The sequence below is a fragment of the Salmo salar genome, chromosome ssa24 (genome assembly GCF_905237065.1).
Source record: "Salmo salar chromosome ssa24, Ssal_v3.1, whole genome shotgun sequence".
In the NCBI taxonomy this organism is placed as follows: Eukaryota; Metazoa; Chordata; class Actinopteri; order Salmoniformes; family Salmonidae; genus Salmo; species Salmo salar.
The window spans coordinates 14,654,992-14,680,167 of record NC_059465.1 but is presented as its reverse complement, the minus strand read 5'-3'; the positions used below and the strand labels follow the sequence as shown (position 1 = coordinate 14,680,167).

General features: G+C 44.4%; 2 protein-coding genes across 12 annotated transcripts in view; one reads left to right on the top strand and one right to left on the bottom strand.

The window, feature by feature from the left end:
* Positions 1-14,899, top strand: part of LOC106585038 (phosphatidylinositol 4-phosphate 5-kinase type-1 beta) — a 90,184-nt gene extending 75,285 nt beyond the window's left edge. For all 3 annotated transcript variants that reach the window (XM_014170787.2, XM_014170784.2, XM_014170786.2), the window contains exons 10-15: positions 301-349; positions 476-560; positions 2,925-3,080; positions 4,235-4,355; positions 11,415-11,538; positions 13,634-14,899. In XM_014170787.2, coding sequence (XP_014026262.1) covers positions 301-349; positions 476-560; positions 2,925-3,080; positions 4,235-4,355; positions 11,415-11,538; positions 13,634-13,636 — 538 coding nt within the window. In that variant the 3' untranslated portion in view covers positions 13,637-14,899. The remainder of the gene's footprint in view (positions 1-300; positions 350-475; positions 561-2,924; positions 3,081-4,234; positions 4,356-11,414; positions 11,539-13,633) is intronic.
* Positions 14,900-14,991: 92 nt separating this feature from the next.
* LOC106585037 (ceramide transfer protein) overlaps positions 14,992-25,176 on the bottom strand; it is a 37,924-nt gene continuing 27,739 nt past the window's right edge. For 7 of the 9 annotated variants that reach the window (XM_045707079.1, XM_045707081.1, XM_045707080.1 and 4 more), the window contains exons 7-18: positions 23,722-23,879; positions 21,014-21,106; positions 20,631-20,717; positions 20,270-20,356; positions 18,843-18,920; positions 18,081-18,176; positions 17,744-17,876; positions 17,565-17,635; positions 17,327-17,455; positions 17,048-17,177; positions 16,669-16,805; positions 14,992-16,305 (exon numbers count right to left, since the gene is read on the bottom strand). In XM_045707079.1, coding sequence (XP_045563035.1) covers positions 16,678-16,805; positions 17,048-17,177; positions 17,327-17,455; positions 17,565-17,635; positions 17,744-17,876; positions 18,081-18,176; positions 18,843-18,920; positions 20,270-20,356; positions 20,631-20,717; positions 21,014-21,106; positions 23,722-23,879 — 1,190 coding nt within the window. In that variant the 3' untranslated portion in view covers positions 14,992-16,305; positions 16,669-16,677. The remainder of the gene's footprint in view (positions 16,306-16,668; positions 16,806-17,047; positions 17,178-17,326; positions 17,456-17,564; positions 17,636-17,743; positions 17,877-18,080; positions 18,177-18,842; positions 18,921-20,269; positions 20,357-20,630; positions 20,718-21,013; positions 21,107-23,721; positions 23,880-25,176) is intronic. The other 2 variants (XM_045707083.1, XM_045707087.1) reach the window with 1 other exon arrangement.

Below are 25,176 nucleotides of genomic sequence, written 5' to 3'. Positions count from 1 at the left end.
TCTAACACTATTCCCTGTCCTTATCTCAGCATCTCTAAGCTCACCTCAGGACCAACACAATGTAAAGGATAGCTTCATATTCTTACCCATATATTTTTTCTTCTTAATCCTCTTTCCTCACCCACTATTTGGTGTTTGCCTGCCTCAGCCCATCAATTCAAGTGTAAAATGTAACTATAAGGGGAGCGTATTACATTAACCTAATATTGCTGTGGTTCCTGTTCTCAGTTTGGTACCAGTTTGGGGGGGGGGGGGCTACATTTGTGACAAGTCTTCTTGTTTGTTTGTTTTTTACCTCAGATTCATTAAGAAGTTGGAGCACTCGTGGAAAGCCCTGGTCTACGACGGCGTAAGTTGATATGCTGCAAATCTGATACGTGTCCTTCTGAATACACACCATTCATAGGTTACTTTCTTATTGATCTAAAATAAACTCTCTGCTAAAAGCTTGTATTGTCTTCTGTTCTGTCCTCAGGACTCTGTCTCAGTGCACAGGCCCGGTTTCTATGCCAACCGATTCCTCAAGTTCATGAGCACTTCGGTGTTCCGGAAGACTCAGAGTAAGTCTGCCGACTCTTGTTCCTCAGTCCCCTATGACAGGGACACCTGTATTTATGTTAGGACTTTGAACTGGCACACATGCCAGGCACTGGGACCAGTAAACAAGGGTAGTGGGAAACATGGCCTGTGGGAGGTTTGAGTAAAAAAAGTATGTAGACTGTACCTAATATATTTTCAAATAACTGCTTTTTCTGGCTCACAAATTGATTTTGACAACAAACAAAAAAAAGAGTCTGTGTTGGCCCTCTGTTGAATTTCGAAATCCCGACGTGGCCCTCGAGCCAAAACATTTGCCCACACCAGAGACTGAGACAAGTTAATCCTTCAGTGTGGCACGTACAGTTTAGTCAACTGTAAACTATTGGAAATCTTATGTTTGTACAGATTCCTAGTTGGATTTGTTTGTTACCTGTAATATCAGGTGATTGTGGAGTGGATGTGATTTATAGACGCTTTAGGTCAGCTTTTCCCGAACTCGATCCTGGGAACACGAAGGGGTGCATGTTTTTGCCCTAGAACTACACAGCCGATTTCAAATAATCACAGCTTGATGTTGAACAAAACCGAACCTTCCAGTAAATATATAAAGTCGCTGTGTTGAAAGCAACAACACAGCTGTGTTGATGTACAGTATACATTTCTCCTGGGAGAGGAAGTGATTGTGTGTTACCAGTGTAGGGTGTGTAGAACAGGTTATGTTGAAGATCCAGTGGCATATACACACTTTTGTCAGTCAGTTAAACGGGTCAAGTTTAAAACCCTTCCTCAGCTCTTCTCTCTGTGCTTTCAGGTTACACTGACATACTGATATACACTGAGTGTACAAAACATTAGGAGCACTTTCCGAATAATGAGTTGCACCTCCTTCTGCCCTCAGAACAGCCTCAATTCGTCGGGGCATGGACTCTACAAGGTGTCGAAAGCGTTCCACAGGGATGCTGGCCCATGTTGACTCCAATGCTTCCCACAGTTGTGTCAAGTTGGCTGGATGTCCTTTGGGTGGTGCACCATTCTTGATACACAAACTGTTGAGCGTGAAAAACCCAGCAGCGTTGCAGTTCTTGACACACTCAAACCAGTGCGCCTTGCACATATCACCACACCCCGTTCAAAGGCACTTAAATATTTAGTCTTGTCCATTCACCCTCTGAATGGCACACATACACAATCCATGCCTCAAAAGGCTTAAAAATCCTTCTTTAACCTGTCTCCTCCCCTTCATCTACACTGATTTAAAGTGGATTTAACAGGTGACATCAATAAGGGATCATAGCATTCATCTGGATTCGCCTGGTCAGTCTATGTCATGGAAATAGCAGGTGTTCCTAATGTTTTGTACACTCAGTGTAGATTTCTGACATTGGTTCTCAATGATATTGCATGTTAAATTGGTTTTGTTCTGTATTTTGTTATTTTACCAGACAGAATACTTTTCATTTTACCAGACGTTCTTATCCAGACCAATTTACAGGAGCAATTAGGGTTGAGTGCCTTACTCAAGGGCACGTCGACAGATTTTTCACCTAGTCGGGCGAGGGGATTCGAACCAGCGACCTTTCAATTACTGGCCCATCACTCTTAGCCGCTAGGATATCTGCCGGTCTTTTCCCAGGAATAGCTTGTTGTTTTCAGAGAGGAAATGGTTGCCCTCTGCCCCATGTTTGGGTGGTGGCCATGACAGCCCCCCAGTGGTTGTAATTTGGGAATCATCCAAGGGGCTGAAGCCCCTCTCACTGCAGGGTTTTGACTCGGGGGAATATGTCAAGATGATATAAAGCAGTGTTACGGAACAGTGTGGCCCGCTGATTTAATGAAGATGATTTGGGATTTAGCTGCCTGGTGTTATTATGCCTGCTTCTGCACAGTGAGATACGATGGGAGAGGATTTCATGCTCTGCTTGGGAGTCAGAATGGAACGTCTGGGGGACAGTTGTGTAATAATTATTATGCGTTAACAGTTTGATCTTTTTACTGCTAATTTGGGACAGACGCTCCGAGCCTGATTATGCACGATAATGGTTGCAATCAGGATAATCTGTTCCCTCCATCTCTCCCTATTTCTCTCTTGCTTCTCTCCCCTACCCACTCACTCTCTCCCCTACCTCCTGTCTTGTCTTGTTCCTTATTTTCCTCTCTTCCCCCCCCTCCTCTTTCCTTATCTCTTCCCCACCACTCATTTACCCCTCCTCTCTCCGTTTCTCTCTCCGTTTCTCTTTCTGTTTCTCGCTCTCTCTCTCTCTGTTTCTCTCTCTCTCTCTCTCTGTTTCTCTCTCTCTCTCTCTCTGTTCTCTCTCTCTCTGTTTCTCTCTGTTTCTCTCTCTCTCTGTTTCTCTCTCTCTCTCTCTCTGTTTCTCTCTCTGCAGCCATTCGGTTCTCCCCTTCTAAGAGAGCACGTACGTCCATCCCTGCTCTGAAGTCGTTCTCTCAGGAAATCCTGTCTTCTCAGAAGGAGGAGAACGAAGAGGAGAGTCGGGACAGGCTGGGAGGAGCACGCAGTCTGGCTAGTCTAGAGGGACAAGGTAGACCAGCAGCACACCATCATCAATCATCCACACATTCATGGTTGAGGTTGAGCCAAAAGCACCAAACAGAAGTCACTTTCGCTCGCCAGATCTGTCATGTAGAACACATCTCTATGTCCGGATAGATGGACCTTTCAGAACCACTTGTTCCCCATAAACAGGTCCTTCAGTAGCACCATAAAACTGTCTCCCGTCCACGTCCAGGCCTCACTGAAATGTCCTGTTATTACAGCCAGCCCATTTTGTGTGTGTGTGTGTGTGTGCGCGCGACTGAGTTAGCATTATCAACGAGTCGTCATTATCCCTCGCTCTTTGTCTCTTGGGGATCCATTATCAGGCCCTGACTCCAGTGGCGGGGCTGTATATGGCTGGCTGAGTTACAATCAGGACCGTCAGCAGTAGCCACTGAGCTTTCGTAACTCTTGACCTTCCTCTGAGGTAACACCACTGTTAGCCAATATTACAGGAAGAGATGAGGGTGTGGACTTCTGAATAAGGCAGAGGGAAGTCTTGGTTTATATTGCAACATAGCTTCTTTCGTTAATTGAAAATCCTATTTTTTTCCCCTGTTTTTAACTAAACAACACCCTGGTACACTATGTACAACTGTCACATAACATACCGTGTACCCCGTGTGCCGAATTCAGCCCACGGGTGGTTTTATTTGGCCCCAAAGTTTTTTTGTGGGGGGGGGGACATAAAAGACTGTAAAAACACCAGCAAATCAACTCCAAGTGGTGTTTGTGTTCTAAAGTAGAGAGACGTGATCGTATGTAAATGTCAGCAAGGTTTGAAATGATTGTTTTAATCAAATATTAATCTAGTTGATGATCCCTTCCATAAAGCAAATGAAATGTTTCATTTTTAATAGCTTACTCTATTCCAGTTAACCAATTCTACTCGTACTATTTTGAGGGATAGAAGGTTCATGCAGGGACACTTACATAATTGTTTTATTCACACTTTATTATCTCATCTAATTAAATCAAACACACATGTTCTGTCCTGTGGGTCCAACCTTCTTTAGACTAATAGTACAGCAGCGATCATAGATTGACTGACTGAAGGCATTATCAGTGAGGTCATGGCTTTGTGTTTGTCTCTCAGTGAGGTCATAGCTTTGTGTGTGTGTGTGTGTGTGTTTCTCCCAGTGTTTGGCTCCTACCTGCGTCCTGACCTCGTCCCTGCCACCCCATCCTTCTACGAGGGCTCCTCCATGGGAACCATCTCCTCCTCCATCTTTGTCAACCTGGAGACCCAGTCTGAAGACAGGTACCTCTATCCGCTGTCTACCTCTGCTTCCTCTAGACCTTCAAATCAAATGTATTTATATAGCCCTTCGTACATCAGCTGATATCTCAAAGTGCTGTACAGAAACCCAGCCTAAAACCCCAAACAGCAAGCAATGCATGTGAAAGAAGCACGGTGGCTAGGAAAAACTCCCTAGAAAGGCCAAAAACCCAGGAAGAAACTTAGAGAGGAACCAGGCTATGAGGGGTGGCCAGTCCTCTTCTGGCTGTGCCGGGTGGATATTATAACAGAACATGGTCAAGATGTAAAAATGTTCATAAATGACCAGCATGGTCAAATAATAATAATCATAGTAGTTGTCGAGGGTGCAACAAGCACGTCCGGTGAACAGGTCAGGGTTCCATAGCCGCAGGCAGAACAGTTGAAACTGGAGCAGCAGCACGGCCAGGTGAACTGGGGACAGCAAGGAGTCATCATGCCAGGTAGTCCTGAGGCATGGTCCTAGGGCTCAGGTCCTCCGAGAGAAAGAGAGAATTAGAGAGAGCATATTTAAATTCACACAGGACACGACAAGAGAAATACTCCAGATGTAACAGACTGACCCTAGCCCCCCGACACATAAACTACTGCAGCATAAATACTGGAGGCTGAGACAGGAGGGATCAGGAGACACTGTGGCCCCATCCGATGAAACCCCCGGACAGGGCCAAACAGGCAGGATATAACCCCACCCACTTTGCCAAAGCACAGCCCCCACACCAGACCTTCCATGTCTCCCCTCCATCCCTCTACCTGAAGACTCCCCTTCTACTTCAACCTGTCTTCTCAAAGGCCCAATTCCAAATGGATATATTTACACCATTGTGTAAATATTGGCAACAATGATTTTGACCTGGGACACCAGGTTAGTGAACAATTGAGCTAATTCAACAAACCCTCCAGATCAGATCGCCAGCAGGGTCCCTGAGTTGATCAGCCCTGCCTCCCATAGGGATTTCTCTGAGGGGAGAGTGTGATGTAAATGACAACAGGTTAGATACACGGAGCTACCTGGGAGGCCTGAGGGAAAACATAGGACTCTGCCACACGATTTGTCAGGCTTTGTGACAGTTTCCACTAAAGATGCCAGGAAGACCTGCTGGATATTTCTAAGTGTTCAACCCACGTTGAGTTCAGATGCAGTGCAGTCCATAAACCATGGACTTAAAATTCGAACCTCCCTCTAGAAAGAACAGTTTCTTCTCCTCTCATCTCATCTTTCCCCCCAGCTCTCTCTCTCTGTCTGTCCAGTAGTCTGTTTCTTCTCCTCTCATCTCTGTCTGTCTGTCTGTCTGTCTGTCTGTCTGTCTGTCCGTCCAGTAGTCTGTTTCTTCTCCTCTCATCTCTGTCTGTCTGTCTGTCTGTCTGTCTGTCTGTCTGTCTGTCTGTCTGTCTGTCTGTCTGTCTGTCTGTCTGTCTGTCTGTCTGTCTGTCTGTCTGTCTGTCTGTCTGTCTGTCTGTCTGTCTGTCTGTCTGTCCGTCCAGTAGTCTGTTTCTTCTCCTCTCATCTCTGTCTGTCTGTCTGTCTGTCTGTCTGTCTGTCTGTCTGTCTGTCTGTCTGTCTGTCCGTCCAGTAGTCTGTTTCTTCTCCTCTCATCTCTGTCTGTCTGTCTGTCTGTCTGTCTGTCTGTCTGTCTGTCTGTCTGTCTGTCCAGTAGTCTGTTTCTTCTCCTCTCATCTCCCCCTGTCTGTCTGTCTGTCTGTCTGTCTGTCTGTCTGTCTGTCTGTCTGTCTGTCTGTCTGTCTGTCTGTCTGTCCAGTAGTCTGTTTCTTCTCCTCTCATCTCCCCCTGTCTGTCTGTCTGTCTGTCTGTCTGTCTGTCTGTCTGTCTGTCTGTCTGTCTGTCTGTCTGTCTGTCTGTCTGTCTGTCTGTCTGTCTGTCCAGTAGTCTGTTTCTTCTCCTCTCATCTCCCCCGTCTGTCTGTCTGTCTGTCTGTCTGTCTGTCTGTCTGTCTGTCTGTCTGTCTGTCTGTCTGTCTGTCTGTCTGTCCAGTAGTCTGTTTCTTCTCCTCTCATCTCCCCCGTCTGTCTGTCTGTCTGTCTGTCTGTCTGTCTGTCTGTCTGTCTGTCTGTCTGTCTGTCTGTCTGTCTGTCCAGTAGTCTGTTTCTTCTCTTCTCATCTGTCTGTCTGTCTGTCTGTCTGTCTGTCTGTCTGTCTGTCTGTCTGTCTGTCTGTCTGTCTGTCTGTCCAGTAGTCTGTTTCTTCTCCTCTCATCTCCCTCTGTCTGTCTGTCTGTCTGTCTGTCTGTCTGTCTGTCTGTCTGTCTGTCTGTCTGTCTGTCTGTCTGTCTGTCTGTCTGTCTGTCTGTCTGTCTGTCTGTCCAGTAGTCTGTTTCTTCTCCTCTCGTCTGTCTGTCTGTCTGTCTGTCTGTCTGTCTGTCTGTCTGTCTGTCTGTCTGTCTGTCCAGTAGTCTGTTTCTTCTCCTCTCATCTCCCCCTCTCTGTCTGTTCGTTCAGTAGTATCAGGTTGTGACTCTAACTCAAAGCCTCCATTCTGAGGCCTGCCTGGTCTTGCTCCCTTTTCAGGCACCTGTCTGTTGCCCTCAATTGTTTTATTAATGTGCTTCATTAATATTTGACTCAAGGCTTTCAGAAGGTATGATTAAGAGGCATTGTTTAGATTAAAAAGTGTGTGACTTGCTGCCAGGGTGACTTTCCACTGTGTATATACATATCCCTGTCAGTCAGTAACAGACTTGTGCTCTGAGGTGTGTGTGTGTGTGTGTGTGTGTGTGTGTCACCTTTAAGAGGGGTAGGCAATAAGGTGCCATAAAATGGTAAACACATTCCTCAATTTAAGCAGTCAGGTGACTTTGAAAACGGCCTGTTTCAGATTTCACGCCACTCCCTAGTGCCCCCTGCTGTTCACAATGCTGTGTTTTCATGGATGTTTATTTTCCTACGTGAGGAGAAGATTATTTGGGGACTGTTTTTAGATGTCCCTAGCCCAGTAAAGAAGCTTCACATAAAACAGAATATCCCAGAATTCCCTGCCCTAGATTCACTCATATCCTGTTGTGTGAGTTCATAGACATAAACTTCCCCTAGAGAGACCTCTAAAGCCAGACTGTTTCTCTCTACATCCCCTGAAGGTGCTTTTTGTCTTTTTGATGTTGGATTCTTTGATTCACCATGCATTTAGCTACACCATCTGTACGGCCTGTTATGTTCGTGGAAAATTGTGCGAAATTGTGAACCACCTTGGGTCTTTTTGGGTTGTTCTTGAATTGCGTGGCATTTGCATAAACATAGCGTTGCCTTTGCGACCATGAAAAAATAGTTGCACATCATACATGTTTTTGTTGACATTGAACTGTTTATCAATGATAAAACATATTGCAAGTTCTTTATACTGCAAAACGTTATGTTTATGCATTGTTTAAAGTACTTAGAGTAAGCAAATTGGCTTGTCCCAGTAGTGATGTGTTGTAGTGACGTGTTTTAGGGATTTAGAGTCTTCACGTTTTGCTCCCTTAAAATTAAGTCGTAAAAGGGATTAAATTGTCCAACAACAAAAAAATACAAAAACAAGGATTTATTGATTGCATGTCTTCACACCCCGGAGTTCACAGTTGGTGAAGGCAGTGTTGGCAGCCATTACAGCTGTGTATCATTTTCAATAAGATTCTACCAACTTCGCACAACTCTTAGAGCCACATTTAGCCATCATTTTCTGTCCAAATTGCTCAAGCTGAAGTTAATTTAAGTCAGGACTAAGACTGGACCTCTCCGGAACACGCAACACCTCTTGGAAAGCCATTCTTCTGTGTCTTTGGCATTAACATTTGTGTAATTGTCCCGCTGATAAATATGAACTATCCCAGGGTTATGTTTTCAGAAGGCTTTTCCTCTATCTTTTTACCTGGGCTTTGCTTCTTTCATATTTTCTTTTGATCCTGACTAACTCTCCAGTCCTTGCCAGTGACCGGCTTACCCAGAATATGACGCTGCCATCACAATACTTTAAAATACAGACAGTTTCACTCTGTGTTGTGTTGCATTGGATTAAAAAAAGCAATTAATTTTTTTCTTATTTATTTATTTTTTCAATTTAGGCAAAAATAATAATTTCTTTGTCGTGTTGTCTTGCAGTCACCCTTATCGACCTTGTTGCAAACAGAAGATGATTTGGAGTGGATTTTTTTTAACACAGGCGTCGTTCTTTTCACTTCGTCATGAAGGCAATGTTGTTGATCCCCTGTATTGTCATGGCAGCATCATGTTATTGGTATGCTTGTCAACGGCAGGGACTAGGGAGTTTGTCAGAATCAAACTAAAAATGAAAGGAGCAAAGCACAAGTAAAAAGTTAGAGGAAGACCCGCCATAGTCTTCTGAAAACCTAACCCTGGGAAAGACTTGTATATTTGAATTGCTGTCCATCAATGTTTTAATTGCTGGCCATCAATGATTCCCAACCAAATTGACTGAGCTTTGGTTGGTAGAATCTTAATAAAAATGATTCACAGCTGGAATGGCTGCCAAAGGTGCTTCTACCAAATATTAACTTAGGTGTCAGGTAGCCTAGTGTTTAAAGGGACATTTTTTTTATTTTTTTTTTATCTCCAGCACCACCCCAATATAAACATATGTGAAAATTGTGCGTTTCTATGTTTTGTAGCAAAAACGATAGAGGAAGATAAGTCTTTCCAATTTTTAACCAATTATGAGTAGGCATTGCCAATTGGTTGATGATGTCATTGGAAACACTTATCTTCCTCTATTGTTTTTACTACAATTTCTTTCTTCACATATGTTGATGTTGGGGTGGTGCTGGAGATTATGAATATGAAGTAGAAAATGGTTAAGCGCGTTGGGACAGCAACCGAAAGGTCGCTGGTTCGAATCCCAGAGCTGACTAAATGAACAGATCTGATGTGTCCTTGAGCGAGACACTTAACCCTAACTGCTCCTGTAAGTCACCCTAACTGCTCCTGTAAGTCACCCTAACTGCTCCTGTAAGTCACCCTAACTGCTCCTGTAAGTCACCCTAACTGCTCCTGTAAGTCACCCTAACTGCTCCTGTAAGTCACCCTAACTGCTCCTGTAAGTCACCCTAACTGCTCCTGTAAGTCACCCTAACTGCTCCTGTAAGTCACCCTAACTGCTCCTGTAAGTCACCCTAACTGCTCTTGTAAGTCACCCTAACTGCTCCTGTAAGTCACCCTAACTGCTCCTGTAAGTCACCCTAACTGCTCCTGTAAGTCACCCTAACTGCTCCTGTAAGTCACCCTAACTGCTCCTGTAAGTCACCCTAACTGCTCTTGTAAGTCACCCTAACTGCTCTTGTAAGTCACCCTAACTGCTCTTGTAAGTCACCCTAACTGCTCCTGTAAGTCACCCTAACTGCTCCTGTAAGTCACCCTAACTGCTCCTGTAAGTCACCCTAACTGCTCCTGTAAGTCACCCTAACTGCTCCTGTAAGTCACCCTAACTGCTCCTGTAAGTCACCCTAACTGCTCCTGTAAGTCACCCTAACTGCTCCTGTAAGTCACCCTAACTGCTCCTGTAAGTCACCCTAACTGCTCCTGTAAGTCACCCTAACTGCTCCTGTAAGTCACCCTAACTGCTCTTGTAAGTCACCCTAACTGCTCTTGTAAGTCACCCTAACTGCTCTTGTAAGTCACCCTAACTGCTCCTGTAAGTCACCCTAACTGCTCCTGTAAGTCACCCTAACTGCTCCTGTAAGTCACCCTAACTGCTCCTGTAAGTCACCCTAACTGCTCCTGTAAGTCACCCTAACTGCTCCTGTAAGTCACCCTAACTGCTCCTGTAAGTCACCCTAACTGCTCCTGTAAGTCACCCTAACTGCTCCTGTAAGTCACCCTAACTGCTCCTGTAAGTCACCCTAACTGCTCCTGTAAGTCACCCTAACTGCTCCTGTAAGTCACACTGGAAAGATCCTCTGCTAAATGACTACAATGGGTGTGAAGACATACGCAATCAATACATTTTTTATTCATTTGGAAAATGTTCTATAATTTGTCTTTCACTTTGAAAATGTGGAGTAGGTTGTGTAGACGGGTAAGAAAGAAATCCAATGTAATAGCTTTTAAGATGAAATTTTCAGGCAGCAAAATGTGAAGACTGCAAGGAGTGTGTAGACTTTCACTACATACTGCATCTATTATTTTGAATGCTAGAAAGTGAACAAAAGTTATTTTAAAATATTGTATAGATCAATAAAAACTAAGAAGGCAATTAAAATACCTACATTTTTTTTAATAGCATAATGCGTCCACCAGTTTTATGTCATTGGTGTTACCACCTTGAAAATCCCTCATGACAAAGATATACTGTACAAGGACCTTGAACAGTAAAAGGGTGTGAGTAGCTAATACTTTTCTTTAATAAAGACCCCTCCCCTGTTTGCCACTGTGTTAGTCAATTTAAATGAAGGGGAATAACATTGTGAGCTAAATTATTCATCATATCACCTCAGTCAATCATTTTTAAAGGATTGATAACCATAGATTTTAGCATGTGCAGCCTCCATTTCAGAAAATCCTTATTTACTTCAAATGTCTCATTGGTGTTATCATTTGTGTTACTACTCCTACATTTGTGGAACAATGTTATCATAGTGATAAAAAAATATTGAAAGTCATTAAGCTACCATATTAGTTGATTTAGAATGGGAAGATTTATTTACAAAATCTAGAAAAAGTAAGTAAATATTTTTCCAAAAATGCTATGCCCAAATGCCACCATACTTCAAGAATGACCCCTTTATTTTGATCCACTTAATAAACCAAACCGTATCGGCTTCAACCATACGGAACCCACTGGCCACCACACACCAGTTGTTACCAAGGATCCGCTTGGGAAGGAGTGTGTTATGTTATTCTTTCGTTTCATCCCAAATATCACCCTATTCCCTACACAGTGCACTTCTTTTGACCAGAGCCCCAATGGGCCTTGTCAAAAGTAGTGCACTAGGGACAAAATAATGACACCATGTAGGGAATAGGGTGCCATATTGGGACTCAGCCTTTCTTTTGTATGTCTACTCAAATGTCTCTGGTTCTCCTGTGTCCCCTTAGAGACGACATGGCGTCCAGCTCCACATTCACCCTGGAGGACAGCGCCATCTGTCTGACGTCAGAGCAGAGCACCATGGACGTGGACATGGACCCGGACGACGGCTCAGTGCTCGACATCTACTTAGTGAGTGCTCACCCACTGGCTGTGTCCCGAATGGCACCCTATTCCCTAAATAGTGCACTACCTTTGACAAGTGCCCAATAGGGTGCCATTTGGGAGGCATCTATTCCCACTCAGATATGTAGCTGCACATGTGGTCAGGATCAAAAGAGTTTATCTCGGACAGTCTTTGGGTCCCATTAGGACAGGGGTGGGCATATGTGATCTTGAAAGGCCGCTGTATGTGCAGCCTAGAACTAACACCTCATTCTGGGATGGGCTGAAACAAAAGCCTGCACAACACCCACGACTGCTTGGCCGCGCACGACACCAACGCCATCATTAAGTTTGCCTGATCACCGACGATGAGACAGCCTTTAGGGACGATGAGACCTGACAGTGTGGTGCCAGGACAACAACCTCTCCCTCAACATCAGCAAGATAAAGGAGCTGATCGTGGACTACAGGAAACGGAAGGCCGAGCACGCCCCCATTTACATTACATTAGATTTTTATTTAGTCACATGCATAGGGTCGCAGATGTAGTTGCAGTGTACAATGAAATACTTGAGCCCCAACCGTGCAGGTGTGAATGATGGGGCTGTAGTGGAGCGGGTTGAGAGCTTCAAGTTCCTCTGTGTCCACATCACTAAGGACCTATCATGGTCCATACACACCAATACAGTCATGAAGGGGGCGACAATGCCACTTCCCCCTCTGGAGGCTGAACAGATTTGGCACGGGGCCTCAGATCCTCAAAGTTCTACAGCTTCACCATTGAGAGCATCATGACTGGCTGCATCATCGCTTGGTATGGCAACTGCTCGGGCATTCCGACTGTAAGTCGCTACAGAGGGTAGTGCGTACGACCCAGTACATCACTGGGGTCGAGCTCCCTGCCATCCAGGACCCCTATACCAGGCGGTGTCTGAGGAAAACCCCAAAAAGTGTCAGACTTCAGCCACCCAAGTCCTAGACTGTTAATTTATTTGCCACATGTTTTGCAGTATTATTTTAGTGCCTTATTGCAAACAGGATGCAGGTTTTAGAATATTTGTATTCTTTACAGGCTTCCTTACTTTCACTCTGTATTTTTTGTTTGCATTGTGTAGTAACTACCATTAAACTCTATCTGTTTTAAAATCACCAATGGACTCATGGTGAAATTCCTAAGTGGTGAATGTATCTTTGTAGTGACTGGGTGTATTGATACATCATCCAGAGTGTAATTAATAACTTCACCATGCTCAAAGGGATATTCGATATCTGCCTTTTTATCACTAATCTACCAATAGGTGCCCTTCTTTGCAAACCATTCCAAAACCTCTCTGGCCTTTGTGGTTGAAATCCACTGCTCGACTGAGGAATGTTACAGATAATTGTATGTGTGGGGTACAAAGATGAGGTAGTCATTTAAAAATCATGTTAAACACTATTATTTCAGACAGTGAGTCCATGCAATTATGTAACTTAAGAACATTTTTACTTATTTAGGTTTGACATATTAAAGGGGTTGAATACTTATTGACTCAAGACATATCAGCTGTTTTAATAAATTTGTAAACATTTCTAAAAACAATTCCACTTTGACATTATGGGGTATTGTGTGTAGATCAGTGACACAAAATCTCAATTTAATACATATCAGGCTGTAACACAACAAAATGTGGAAAAAGTCAAGGGGTGTGATTACTTTCTGAAGGCACCTTATCCTGATTGCTAAGTCACTTTTACCCCTACCTACATACATATTACCTCATTTATCTCAACTACCTCGTACCCCTGCACAATGACTTGACTGATCTGTTCCTAAATCAAATACCGATAGGTTTTCCTTGTATTCAGCCTCGTTATTTTTTGTGTTACTATTTACTTTTTTAATTTAGCAAATTTTTCTTACTTTTTAACTCTGCATTAGTGGGAAAGGGCTCGTAAGTGAACATTTCACTGTAAAGTCAACACCTGTTGTATTCGGCGCATGTGACATCAAATTCAATTTGGCCCCCCGGGACTGAAGATGCCCACCCCTGCCTTAGAAACAGATATGTCAAGTGAAGTGGATATAATGAGCTGTATTTGTAGTATTTACTCACACTGCACTTTCTCTCTTGTGTTTCAGTGAAAGGGGAGGCTTACAGACAACCATTTCTTCCACCATTTTACTTTTGTCAATCATCTGACAATCGCTACACTCCATTGGACAGGGCTCCTTTGACTCCACCCCCAGCGCTGCTAGATCCACTCTGTCACCTGTTGCCAAAACACAAAGGACTGGGATGCTCACATCTGATAGGTTGATGGACTGAAACAAGACACCAATACAATCACAGTGATTGACATCCATTGGAATTACATGACATTCCATAATTAATGTGATCAATTTCAGACCCAACCGCTTCTTAGAGCATGTCAGAGAAGTCCCTTATTTTCTTTTTGTAGAATATTACTTTTTCCATGGCCTATAAATTAATATATATATTTAGAAAAAGTATAGAAAAACATTTCTTTGAATGTTTTAATTTTCCTACTGACCAGAAGTGACTCTTTAAAGTGATAGCACTTGCTTTGTAGTAGCTGGTTGGATGATGAACGTTTACAGTGACAGCAGCATCTTGGCCGTTGCAGAAGTGTCATGGAAAACACAAGGCCAAAATGGATGAACCTGGACTCATTATGTTGTAAATGGAACAGATACATTCTGAAACCAGCTATGCCAAGGCCAAACTCTAGAGACTCATTGGCTGGTATGTTGAAGGTAGCCAACCAACCATCTTGCTATTAAGTCCTGTCTGATTGGAATGAAGTAAAGGAGCAGTTTGAAGGTCTGCTGTTCCCTGCTGTTCCCTGAGATAGACTCAGTGTTACTGGATCTCCAGCTCCATGGAGGAAGCACGGTGACATGCACTCGCTCCTGTCAAAATGGCACTTTGGATGTTAGTTTAATACTGTATGTAAGAACTATTTTTCTTGAATGTTGGGTTTAGATGGGTCACCAAACCTAAACACAGTTTTGGATCGGTGGAATATGCACATTATGTACGTCATTGCTAAGTAGATGCACAGACACTAGTTTCATGGGGAAGGGGTGTCATGACTGAAGATTCTCAGGATATTCTTTGATACTGAACAAGCGTGTCCTCTTTGTTAAAGGCTAAGCAGCAGTTGGCCTCCATTTTAGACTGAGAAGCTGGTATATGACACCTCACCCTGAAGACCATATCAAACTGTCTCTGAATTCCATGATCACGCGTCGCTTTTGAGACCATAATTTATTACATAAAGCTCAAATATACGGTTTGCTGAAGAGAAATATTTTAATCATTGAATGTAAAGACGGTGTGTATATAAAAGATAGTCCTAAAATAAATAAGAATGCTTGACACTTGTTTCTCTCATTTTCTATTCATTCATGCAAGACACATCCACACCAAACCCCTGCTCATTTGCTAGTGTAAAGTACAAATGCAAGTCAGCTCATTTCTGTAGTGTAACGATTTTAATTTACCGAACATTGTCCAATTGCATTATTTACTGCAAATAACACTTCAGAGGACTTAGAAATATACAAAGTGTGCGCATTCTTTATAGAGAACATTCAAGACTAAAATGTATTCTTCAGCTGATGCTCCTGATCGTCATGACAATGCTGTTTCCCCATGGATTCTACAACCCCTCAGGCTGAGAAGCTGATTGGAGGATTCTGCTTTAGACTTTTTGATGGTTAAACAAAACCTTGAGGTGTGAAATGCTGAACCACGGCTCCAGTTTAGTGTCTCAATCTAAAAGCCCATCTGGTCGTATTATACTGTAGTAGATGGATTTGTCCTGGTGTCTAAAGCATCATGTCGAGTCAACGGGACAGAGATGACAGGTCAGTGTGTCGGGATGTGAAATGTCATGTAGAAACAGCCATCCCAACCACCTCATCTCCCCTGTCCCAAAAGCCTTTGAAGCCAATGACGAGGTCCATCTGAACACCTAATGCTGTAGTACAACATATAAGCTGTATGTTACTTGGGACAAATCATAGTGAGAGGGAGGGGGCAAACAACAGTAGAGACCAACACTTGATAGTGTTGATGGGTCACATTCAACAGATTACTTCAAATCTTATCCAGCCATACTGTCAACTCAAAGATCACCTATGACAATAGACTTGTTCTTCCAATCCCAGGTTGCCAACAAGCCGTTAACAGTCGATTCACATACACTGGTAAACTAATTGTTTCTGTACAATACATCACATCCATATTCCTCCTTTACATCTATAATGATCTACAAAAAGAGTGTACAAAGCTTTGGACTCCCTCCCCCCATCAGACCACGTCGTCACTAGAGGGAGAGGAGAAGAAGGTTAGCCATACTCTGCCTCAACACTCTGCTCGGTTTCTATCCTGTCCTTCTTTGTAGTGAAATTAACAGCATGAAAAGACGCTGTGATAATCAGTGATTAAACGAAAAAGTATAGTCCAAAATAATATAATTGGAAATTATTTACAAAACAATTTACAAAAAGATTGGTTCTGTCGATTCAGAAAATCTTGAATTTATATACAAACACATCCATGGACAGTTTAATGTTTGGCTGTTTTTGTGGCTCAGGTGGCTAGCAACTACTGATGGATTAAAGCCCTAAATCAGTCTGATTATTTCATCTGGAACATTCTGGATGGTTCGTGAAGAAATTCCAGTTGACAGATGAATGGGTAATGTAGTCTGTGGGAGCCCATTGAATGATGGGAAATGTAGCCATATCTCTTCAGGATCAAAAGGTGTTTCGCCTTCCAACACCTGAGAGAAGACAAGGAGAAGGAAAGTTACCAAAAATATTTTTAAAAACTCAAGAGGGAAAATCCACTCAAAAACAATCTTTTGGTATTTTTTTATTTATTCAAATGATTCATGATGATGTGGGTGGTGACACTTCGCATCTTGAAAGTCCAATATCTTAAACTTGACATGCAACAGTGGACTAATTAAAAAAAATACATTTTTGAGTGGATTTTCCCTTTAAATATGGCACACAATGAAAGACAACTTCAACTGATGTATTCCTTTTACATGTGTGGTAAAGAGTAATTAAATGTCTACGGTCGATAAAGAAGTCTTTAGGCTTGTGGCTGGGAGGATACGAGGGGGTGAGTTAGCTATTACCGGTGAGATTTAGAAGAGGATAGGTTTTCCACTGGTCTTCTCCTGGACGTAACCGGTGAAGCGTTTGAGGAACTTGGGGTACTCCCTCTTGGCCACGGCTCTAAGGACTGAGGCAGGGGCCCAGCCACCAGGGTTCACTAGGGAAAAACAACCTCTCAGTCAATACATAGCTACAAACAGTGAGCCCTATACTCTCATTCTCCACCCACACAAAGCTCTGCCATAAAGCTCTATATACCAGAGCAGCTTAGCTGGGTTCCATTTGGTCAAATAAGGAACATGGAAGAACATTTTTATATAGGTGGATAAAGTCAACTTGACCAGGCGTATAGGACAACCATGTGGGGACATGAAAAAGGTACTGAGCTGCTGTACTCACCGTTGGCCACATACGTGATTTTACAGAGGACGTTGTCCCTGCTGATCTCTTTGTTGCCCTCTGGAGGGCTCACCAGGGTCTGGCAGATCATGGCCACGTTGATTTTGGCACGGATACACCGGTTGGTGGGCTACAGAACGAAAAGGGAGTTGATGAAAAGGGAAGAGGAGAGCGGAAGACACTTCGTTACCCCCTTCCAATTCGACACCGATCCCTAGCTCCTAGGCATCAGATGTTAAGGACGTGGTAATAATCCCGTGGTGTGTCTGTGGAACTCACCTGGGCGTTGTCGTGATCTACAGAGAAGTTGCAGACCAGCCACGTGTCTGGGTCATTCTCATTGGTCGCCAGGATTTTCCTGATGGCTGATAGGTAGAGGACGTCCCTCTGAGAGGCAGGCCATACTCTCTGAAACACAACCATTGGCTGTCAGTCAAACGTGACCCGTCCAAAGACAACCCACCTGTACAAGAGCCTGACCGACTACGGTGAACCTGAAGAACCAGAGGTATATTACCTTGTGGGTCTGGTAGACTATAACAGCATTGTCTGAGAGTGTCTCCACCACGTTAAAGTTTTCAATGGTGGCTGGAAGAGATATAGAGCAAGACAGGACAAATTGTGTGCAAATTAAGAAAACAAAAAGATGCTAATCTATGAAGTTAATCTGATGATGGAAGAGGCAGATAGACTCACTCTCCCAGTCGTTGCGTACGTCCGTGTCCCAGAAGTAGTGGCACAACTCGTGTCCTGTCACACCCTTCACTGCATGGGTGGCTTTCAGAGGGTCCAGAACGATGCCGTTCTCCTCCACCTCTCTCCTGTACACCTGAGATAGCACACAGTCACCGACAGTAGCCATATTGTCCCCATACACACCGACAGTAGCCATATTGGACCCATACACACATCACTGTTTAGGTAATGAGTGAGCAGGTAGAGGCTGTAGGTAGTCTTCTATACTAGGCATACAGGGGGCAGTGTGTGTAGTCTGTAGATAGAGTCTAAACACGCTGGCTAGCCCCATCCTCACCTTCATCTCGCCCTCCTCCACCACCAGCTGCCAGTTGGCGTCGCCACCCATGTCCTGCAGGGAGTAGGTCATGTGATTCTGAACCACGTCCTCCACCTGAGACAGACAGTCAGACGTCAGATGTAGCGGGCCTGCAGTCACTGTGGTGTAGCAGTCTCTGCCTGAACTACATGTCGCTATTAGAAACAGTATCAGCGGGAGGGAGAAGAGGACAAGGTACAGGAGATACAGACAGCACACTTGATGCTCACATTGCTGGGGTCCATGCCTGATCATGCAGTGAACGAGGGAGCGGTAACTACAGAAATCCAGTCATGCATTGTATCCGCTGAGCTCAGATGGTGGCCAGGCAGCGCGGCCGTAGCTCTACACTCCCTCTCAGGCTAAACACAATTCAATCCATATCATTGTGTTACGTTGAGTCGATGGCGAGGCCCTTTTTCAACTTTTTCATGAATCCAAGCTGCCCTTTAGCTCAGCTTGCCTACACTGATAACCAGCGTCTTCTAATCATTTTGCAAAAGGAACAAACAGGGATTCGTCGAGGACAGCCCTGGACAGTGTGAAGACAGAAGTGCATCAGACAGGTGGAACGAGACAACGAGTTGAAGGACAGGTGATCAGTCAGTGTTGAAGCCATGTAGACAGTACAGTGTGTATTAGAGCTCCTAGTCATTCCCATGCAGTCAGTCTCAGTCAGTAGAGGGCAGTGTGCATCCCCAGGGGGCTGGTGACACTAGTGGTGCTCAACACATACAGTACCTGTGTGCTGAATCTGTGAACATCATCTGAGGCACTGACTAATTCAACGGAGGACAGGGAGGAAGAGTAGCTATGGGGCTACGCAGCAGAGGAAAGGAGAGAGAGAGAAAGAGAAATAAAGCGGTGAGGAGGGGGAGAAAGAGACCAGGGGTTTACCCACCCTTCACTACATGAGAGGGGTTTACCCACCCTTCACTACATGAGAGGGGTTTACCCACCCTTCACTACATGAGAGGGGTTTACCCACCCTTCACTACATGAGAGGGGTTTACCCACCCTTCACTACATGAGGGGTTTACCCACCCTTCACTACATGAGGGGTTTACCCACCCTTCACTACATGAGGGGTTTACCCACCCTTCACTACATGAGAGGGGTTTACCCACCCTTCACTACATGAGAGGGGTTTACCCACCCTTCACTACATGAGAGGGGTTTACCCACCCTTCACTACATGAGAGGGGTTTACCCACCCTTCACTACATGAGAGGGGTTTACCCACCCTTCACTACATGAGAGGGGTTTACCCACCCTTCACTACATGAGAGGGGTTTACCCACCCTTCACTACATGAGAGGGGTTTACCCACCCTTCACTACATGAGAGGGGTTTACCCACCCTTCACTACATGAGAGGGGTTTACCCACCCTTCACTACATGAGAGGGGTTTACCCACCCTTCACTACATGAGAGGGGTTTACCCACCCTTCACTACATGAGAGGGGTTTACCCACCCTTCACTACATGAGAGGGGTTTACCCACCCTTCACTACATGAGAGGGGTTTACCCACCCTTCACTACATGAGAGGGGTTTACCCACCCTTCACTACATGAGAGGGGTTTACCCACCCTTCACTACATGAGAGGGGTTTACCCACCCTTCACTACATGAGAGGGGTTTACCCACCCTTCACTACATGAGAGGGGTTTACCCACCCTTCACTACATGAGAGGGGTTTACCCACCCTTCACTACATGAGAGGGTTTACCCACCCTTCACTACATGAGAGGGGTTTACCCACCCTTCACTACATGAGAGGGGTTTACCCACCCTTCACTACATGAGAGGGGTTTACCCAAATCAAACAGACTAAATCAATACGAGAGGTCAAATAGAATCCCAGCGTAAAACAACCTGGCTGGAGAGTAGAGGAAATCCCACACAGACACCACAGAGAAAGGCCCAGTAGAATACAGAATACCCATTTTGGAAAACGTATCAGACCAACACACATGATCTCAGATGTCTCTATGTGGCCTACACAGAAGATGCCAAGAGCCATGTACTGGCAGGCCTGTTACAGTGAAACAGCTTCATAGAGAGGGAAGAATGTCAGAGACAAACCATATCAACTGAACAGACTGTTGACTGTGCTGTATGCACTGGTGACACTCTCATATTTAGTTGGACTGTGTGTGCGCGTACCTGTTTGGCAAAGCGGTGTATTCCGATGACGGAGTATGCATCTCCAGGGGGGACAGGGGTCAGTCTGGGTATCCTCACCTTCTCTGACTGACACGGAGGAGGAACACACAACAACACATTACTCTCAGAATACTCTCAGGTTGTCCAATTTAGAAAAAAATAAAAATAAATCGCTCACACTTCTAGGTCCAACATCTACACTCTAGATCTGAAAGGAAAGGATTTCTTTCTGGTAGGAAAGGTGGACAACCCGCCATATTGCTTTACCCTCTTAGAGGCTTCTCAGATCTACACAGAACGGCCAGAGGCAGGGACTAGCGCGCAGCTGCCTGTCTGTATACAGAGTAGAAGTGTCACCTACCTGTTCCTCTATCTTGTCTTGTCTGTCCAGGGCAGCTTCCACCGCATCAAAGAACTCATCCTCATTGATGAGGCTGTTAGGACCCTCCTGTAGAAACACAACGCCACAGTCAGACAGATGTACTGCTTCCAGGTCAGGATGTAGCATCTAGTAGCCAAATCAATCTCACGCAACAGGACTCAATACCCCGCAATCTGATGGGTAAATACCCACTATGACTAATACAATGTCAAAGCCATGAGCCGCAATATGTCCATTTTCTAGTCTAGTATCTGTACTGATGAGCCAGTGGTAAAACATGACTCAGATCACTCATGTGGTTCCAGTACACATCGTCACTACAGGTGGAAGTGTCAGCAGTTTTAAAGGTTTGGAATTATTACCTCGTAGTCGGGGCCGCCGTAGTGAGATTTCTTCTTCAGTTCACTCAAGGCCGACTTGTAGGCATCCTCCACCCTCCTCCTCTTCTCCAGCTCCTGAACACACACACACACACACACACACACACACACACACACACACACACACACACACACACACACACACACACACACACACACACACGTCAACTGGAAGGAACACTGTTCTTGTAGAGCATGCGTTTATGGTAGGATAACTCTCGCTAGTTTCAATTAAACATTAAAAAAAGGTAGTTATCAAGCTGGTTAATAACCCCATAATCAACCACAGTTGTGAATGCCAACAACCCTGTACTTTCAGAGGATGAACAGAAAATAAGAGTGGCTGGAGATAATCTTAAACTGATCTTAAAACAGTGAAGAGTACGGTAGGTCTGGTTCACAAAATGGTTCTCAATCCTGACCCCGTTGGTGTTGGTGTGTGTGTGTTCTCTCTGTACATCAGCACACTGTGATCCAGGCCTAAATACCAGCCAGCCACCTGGGAGTTTATTTCTGCTCAAACTGGTTTAACCTCCAGTCTCAGGTTCCACCAGAGGCAAATAAAACTGACTCAAGACAAGAGAGTCTCGCCTTTGTCTGGCAACCCCTGAGACTAGCTCACTGTGCCCCATCCGTGAGTACTAAACCCGGCCGACCGGCCCAGAACCTGTCACGAGGATAGATAGATAGAGATAGAGATAGAGAGAGAGAGGAGCGCAAAGTGTTACGAGATGGAACACGACAGTGCCGATTCATCTCTACCCCAGGTCCATTACAAATTGTACTGACTAAGGATAGAAAGAACGTACACATTCGGAATGAAGATCTCCACCTCGAAACTAACAGATCTGTCAAACTAGTGAATAAACCCCACTATCTTACACTACCAACTTAGTAACAATTGCAACAATCCAAATACAACTCCAAATATTGACTAGAACAGTGGCGGGGAGAAGAAAACTGAAGTAGAGCAGTTAGTTCTGGTTCTAGGTCCGTTTCGAGTGTATTCCAATCCACTGAGGAGTGTAGGAAGCAGCCAGAGCAGAGACCTAGGCCTACACCTACTGTAAAGAAGAAGCTGCACGTCTGTACTGGGATCCATCTCCGGCCGTCGTATTTCAGGAAGTCGGCCCCCAAGTGTAGCGAGGGCTTCCAGAAAGACAGACTGTACCACGACGTCCGAGCAGTCATCCTACTACTAAGTCTGTGCGTTGGTGTGTGTCCCGTCCTGTGACGCTCTCTCCCTGATCCACATAGGCTACGCTCAAGACACACACCCAGCCACGCTAGTGTCAACCCGGTAGCATCAGCCAACTGCAGCCTATTCCTACCTTTTTTGGGGTTGGGCAACTTGCCTAGGGAATAAAATGGAAGAACTGGTTTTTCGACAGCTGAGCAAGGTGAGGATGTGGAGCTTTGTCATGCGTCTGATGCAAAGTAGGGGGCGGATACTAACAGACTGCAGTATCTACAAACTCCAATCTAAATTCTTAATGCATTCATATCCCCATTAAAACCTTACTTTACAGAAATGAAACCACATCAGGAGACTAATTTAGAGGTCTGGGAATGTCCTATTTTTTGGGGGGGTATAGTTAAAATAATATAACATTTTCATTTTAAGCACTTTAAATTGAGCGACTAGGAAGAGACTTGTGTTTGGCTACTAGTGGGGTTTGTACTGTACAATGTACAGTGTAGGCTACATGTGATGGCAGAGTTTACTCAACAAATGCCCCGTGATTGATACAAATCATCATGATATCATTCACTTTGCAGACAACATTTAACTGGGAAAGCCTTAAGAAAAGTTCATTCAAAACAGGGCATGATGACTGAATTGCGAATCGCAAAGATTCAACCAAGACTTCGGACCAAACTTTTTGAATACCTGGTCTGCGTACCCATCGTTGCATACCCATTGCTGTTTGAATAAATCTTGATAATAACATTTAAAAAAGTAAAAATGTGAACCAAAAACTAAATGCGACCAGCTACATTTTCTTCACTGACAGCCAAGCGACCAATAAAAAAAAATGGGTGTCGCACTGCCAAGGAAAATGCTCAAAATGCAAGTGTTTTTGTCGCAGTTTTGAGCCCTGGCAGCTGAAGGGTGGTTTATTTCATGCAATGTCGAAATAAACAGTCAAACTCTACCTTCAGAAGCAGGAGTGTCCTGAAAGGTGTTTAACAAGTGCCTTCACTACAAAGTGCTTTCAGACAGAATGTCAATCTGGTCATGTTTCGGTCATTCAACAGATCACATGAAATCCACCATGAACTTCCCTGAAGAGTTGAATTCTTTTCAAATGTTTTACTTGACTATTATTGCACAAAAGTGTGGCATTGAGGGGATCCACCAATCCCATCCAGTTATATACAGCAAAGGCTCTTGATACGACCATTTGAGAGACCACACACACACGATCTGCCACCTCATGTTAGACAACGCAACTGCTGAACCTTGGCATGAGTGGTGTACGGTCTGCTCACTGGCTAAAACCATAAACACACCAGTCCCCTTCTATTTTACCAGCCAGGATGATTGACAACGCATACTACTCTGCAACAACAACCTGACTGGGGAAGAGTTTCCATGGGAGGTGAGGGGTTGAATGCTTCCAAGGCCCCAGTGACCTTGGCTAAAGAAGACGTGTGATTGGCTGTGGAAGCAGTAGGCTGTGGCATACCTTGTCCAGCCTCTTCTGCCAGCTGTCCTCTCTCTTCACCATGAGCTCGATGCAGTGGGACAGGGTAGACAGGATCCCAGCTGTAGTGGCCTTAAAGGTAATGGCCTCGCCCTTAAAATCGATCCCATTCATGCCCTTGGGACTGGCAGGGAGAAACACTGAGAAAGAAAAGAGAGTGAGAGACTGTTAGATGGAGAAAAATAAATACCTGAAATATTTTGATGCACAACACACACATTCTACACAAACACACATTTGGGACGAGAACCGGGTCATCCACAGTGCAGCACCCCTAGAGCTATATTAGGGGTCAAGAGCCTTCCTCAAGGAAACTGCTATGAGTAGTAGCAGACCCCTTCACATTTTGTTACGTTACAGCCTTAATCTAAAATTGATTAAATTGTTGTCTTTTCTCATCAATCTACACAATGACAAAGCAAAAACAAGTTTTTTAGAAATATTACATTTACATAAGTAATCAGTCCCTTTACTCAGTACTTTGTTGAAACACCTTTGGCAGCAATTACAGCCTCGAGTCTCCTTGGCTATGACGCTACAAGCTTGGCACACCTGTATTTGGGGAGTTTCTCCCATTCTTCTCTGCAGATCCTCTCAAGCTTTGTCAGGCTGGATGGGGAGTGTCACTGCACAGCTATTTTCAGGTCTCTCCAGAGATGTTCGACCAGGTTCAAGTCCGGGCTCAGGTTGGGCCACTCAAAGACATTCAGAGACTTGTCCTGAAGCCACTCCTGCATTGTCTTGGCTGTGTGCTTAGGGCGTTGTCCTGTTGGAAGGTGAACCATTGCCACTGTTTGAGGTTCTGAGTGCTCTGGAGCAGGTTTTCATCAAGGATCTCTCTGTACTTTGCTCTGTTCATCTTTCCCTCTATCCTGACGAGTCTCCCAGTCCCTGCCGCTGAAATACATTCCCACAGCATGATGCTGCCACCACCATGCTTCACCGTAAGGACGATGCCAGGTTTCCTCCAGACGTGGCACTTGGCATTCAGGCCAATCTTGGTTTCATCAGACCAGATAATCTTGTTTCTCATGGTCTGAGAGTCCTTTAGGTGCCTTTTGGCAAACTCCAAGCGGGCTGTCATGTGCCTTTTACTGAGGAGTAGTTTCCGTCTGGTCACTCGACCATAAAGGTGGGACCTTAAATAGACAGGTGTGCCCCTTTCCAAATCATGTCCAATCAATTGAATTTACCACAGTTGGACTCCAATCAAGTTGTAGAAACATCGCAAGGATGATCAATGGAAATAGGATGTACTGGAGCTCCATTTTGTGTAAATAAAGTATCTGTTTTTTATTTTTAATAAATATGCAAAAATGTCTAAAAACCTGTTTTTCCACTTGGTCATTATGGGGTATTGTGATGTCATTATGGGGTATTGTGATGTCATTATGGGGTATTGTGATGTCATTATGGGGTATTGTGATGTCATTATGG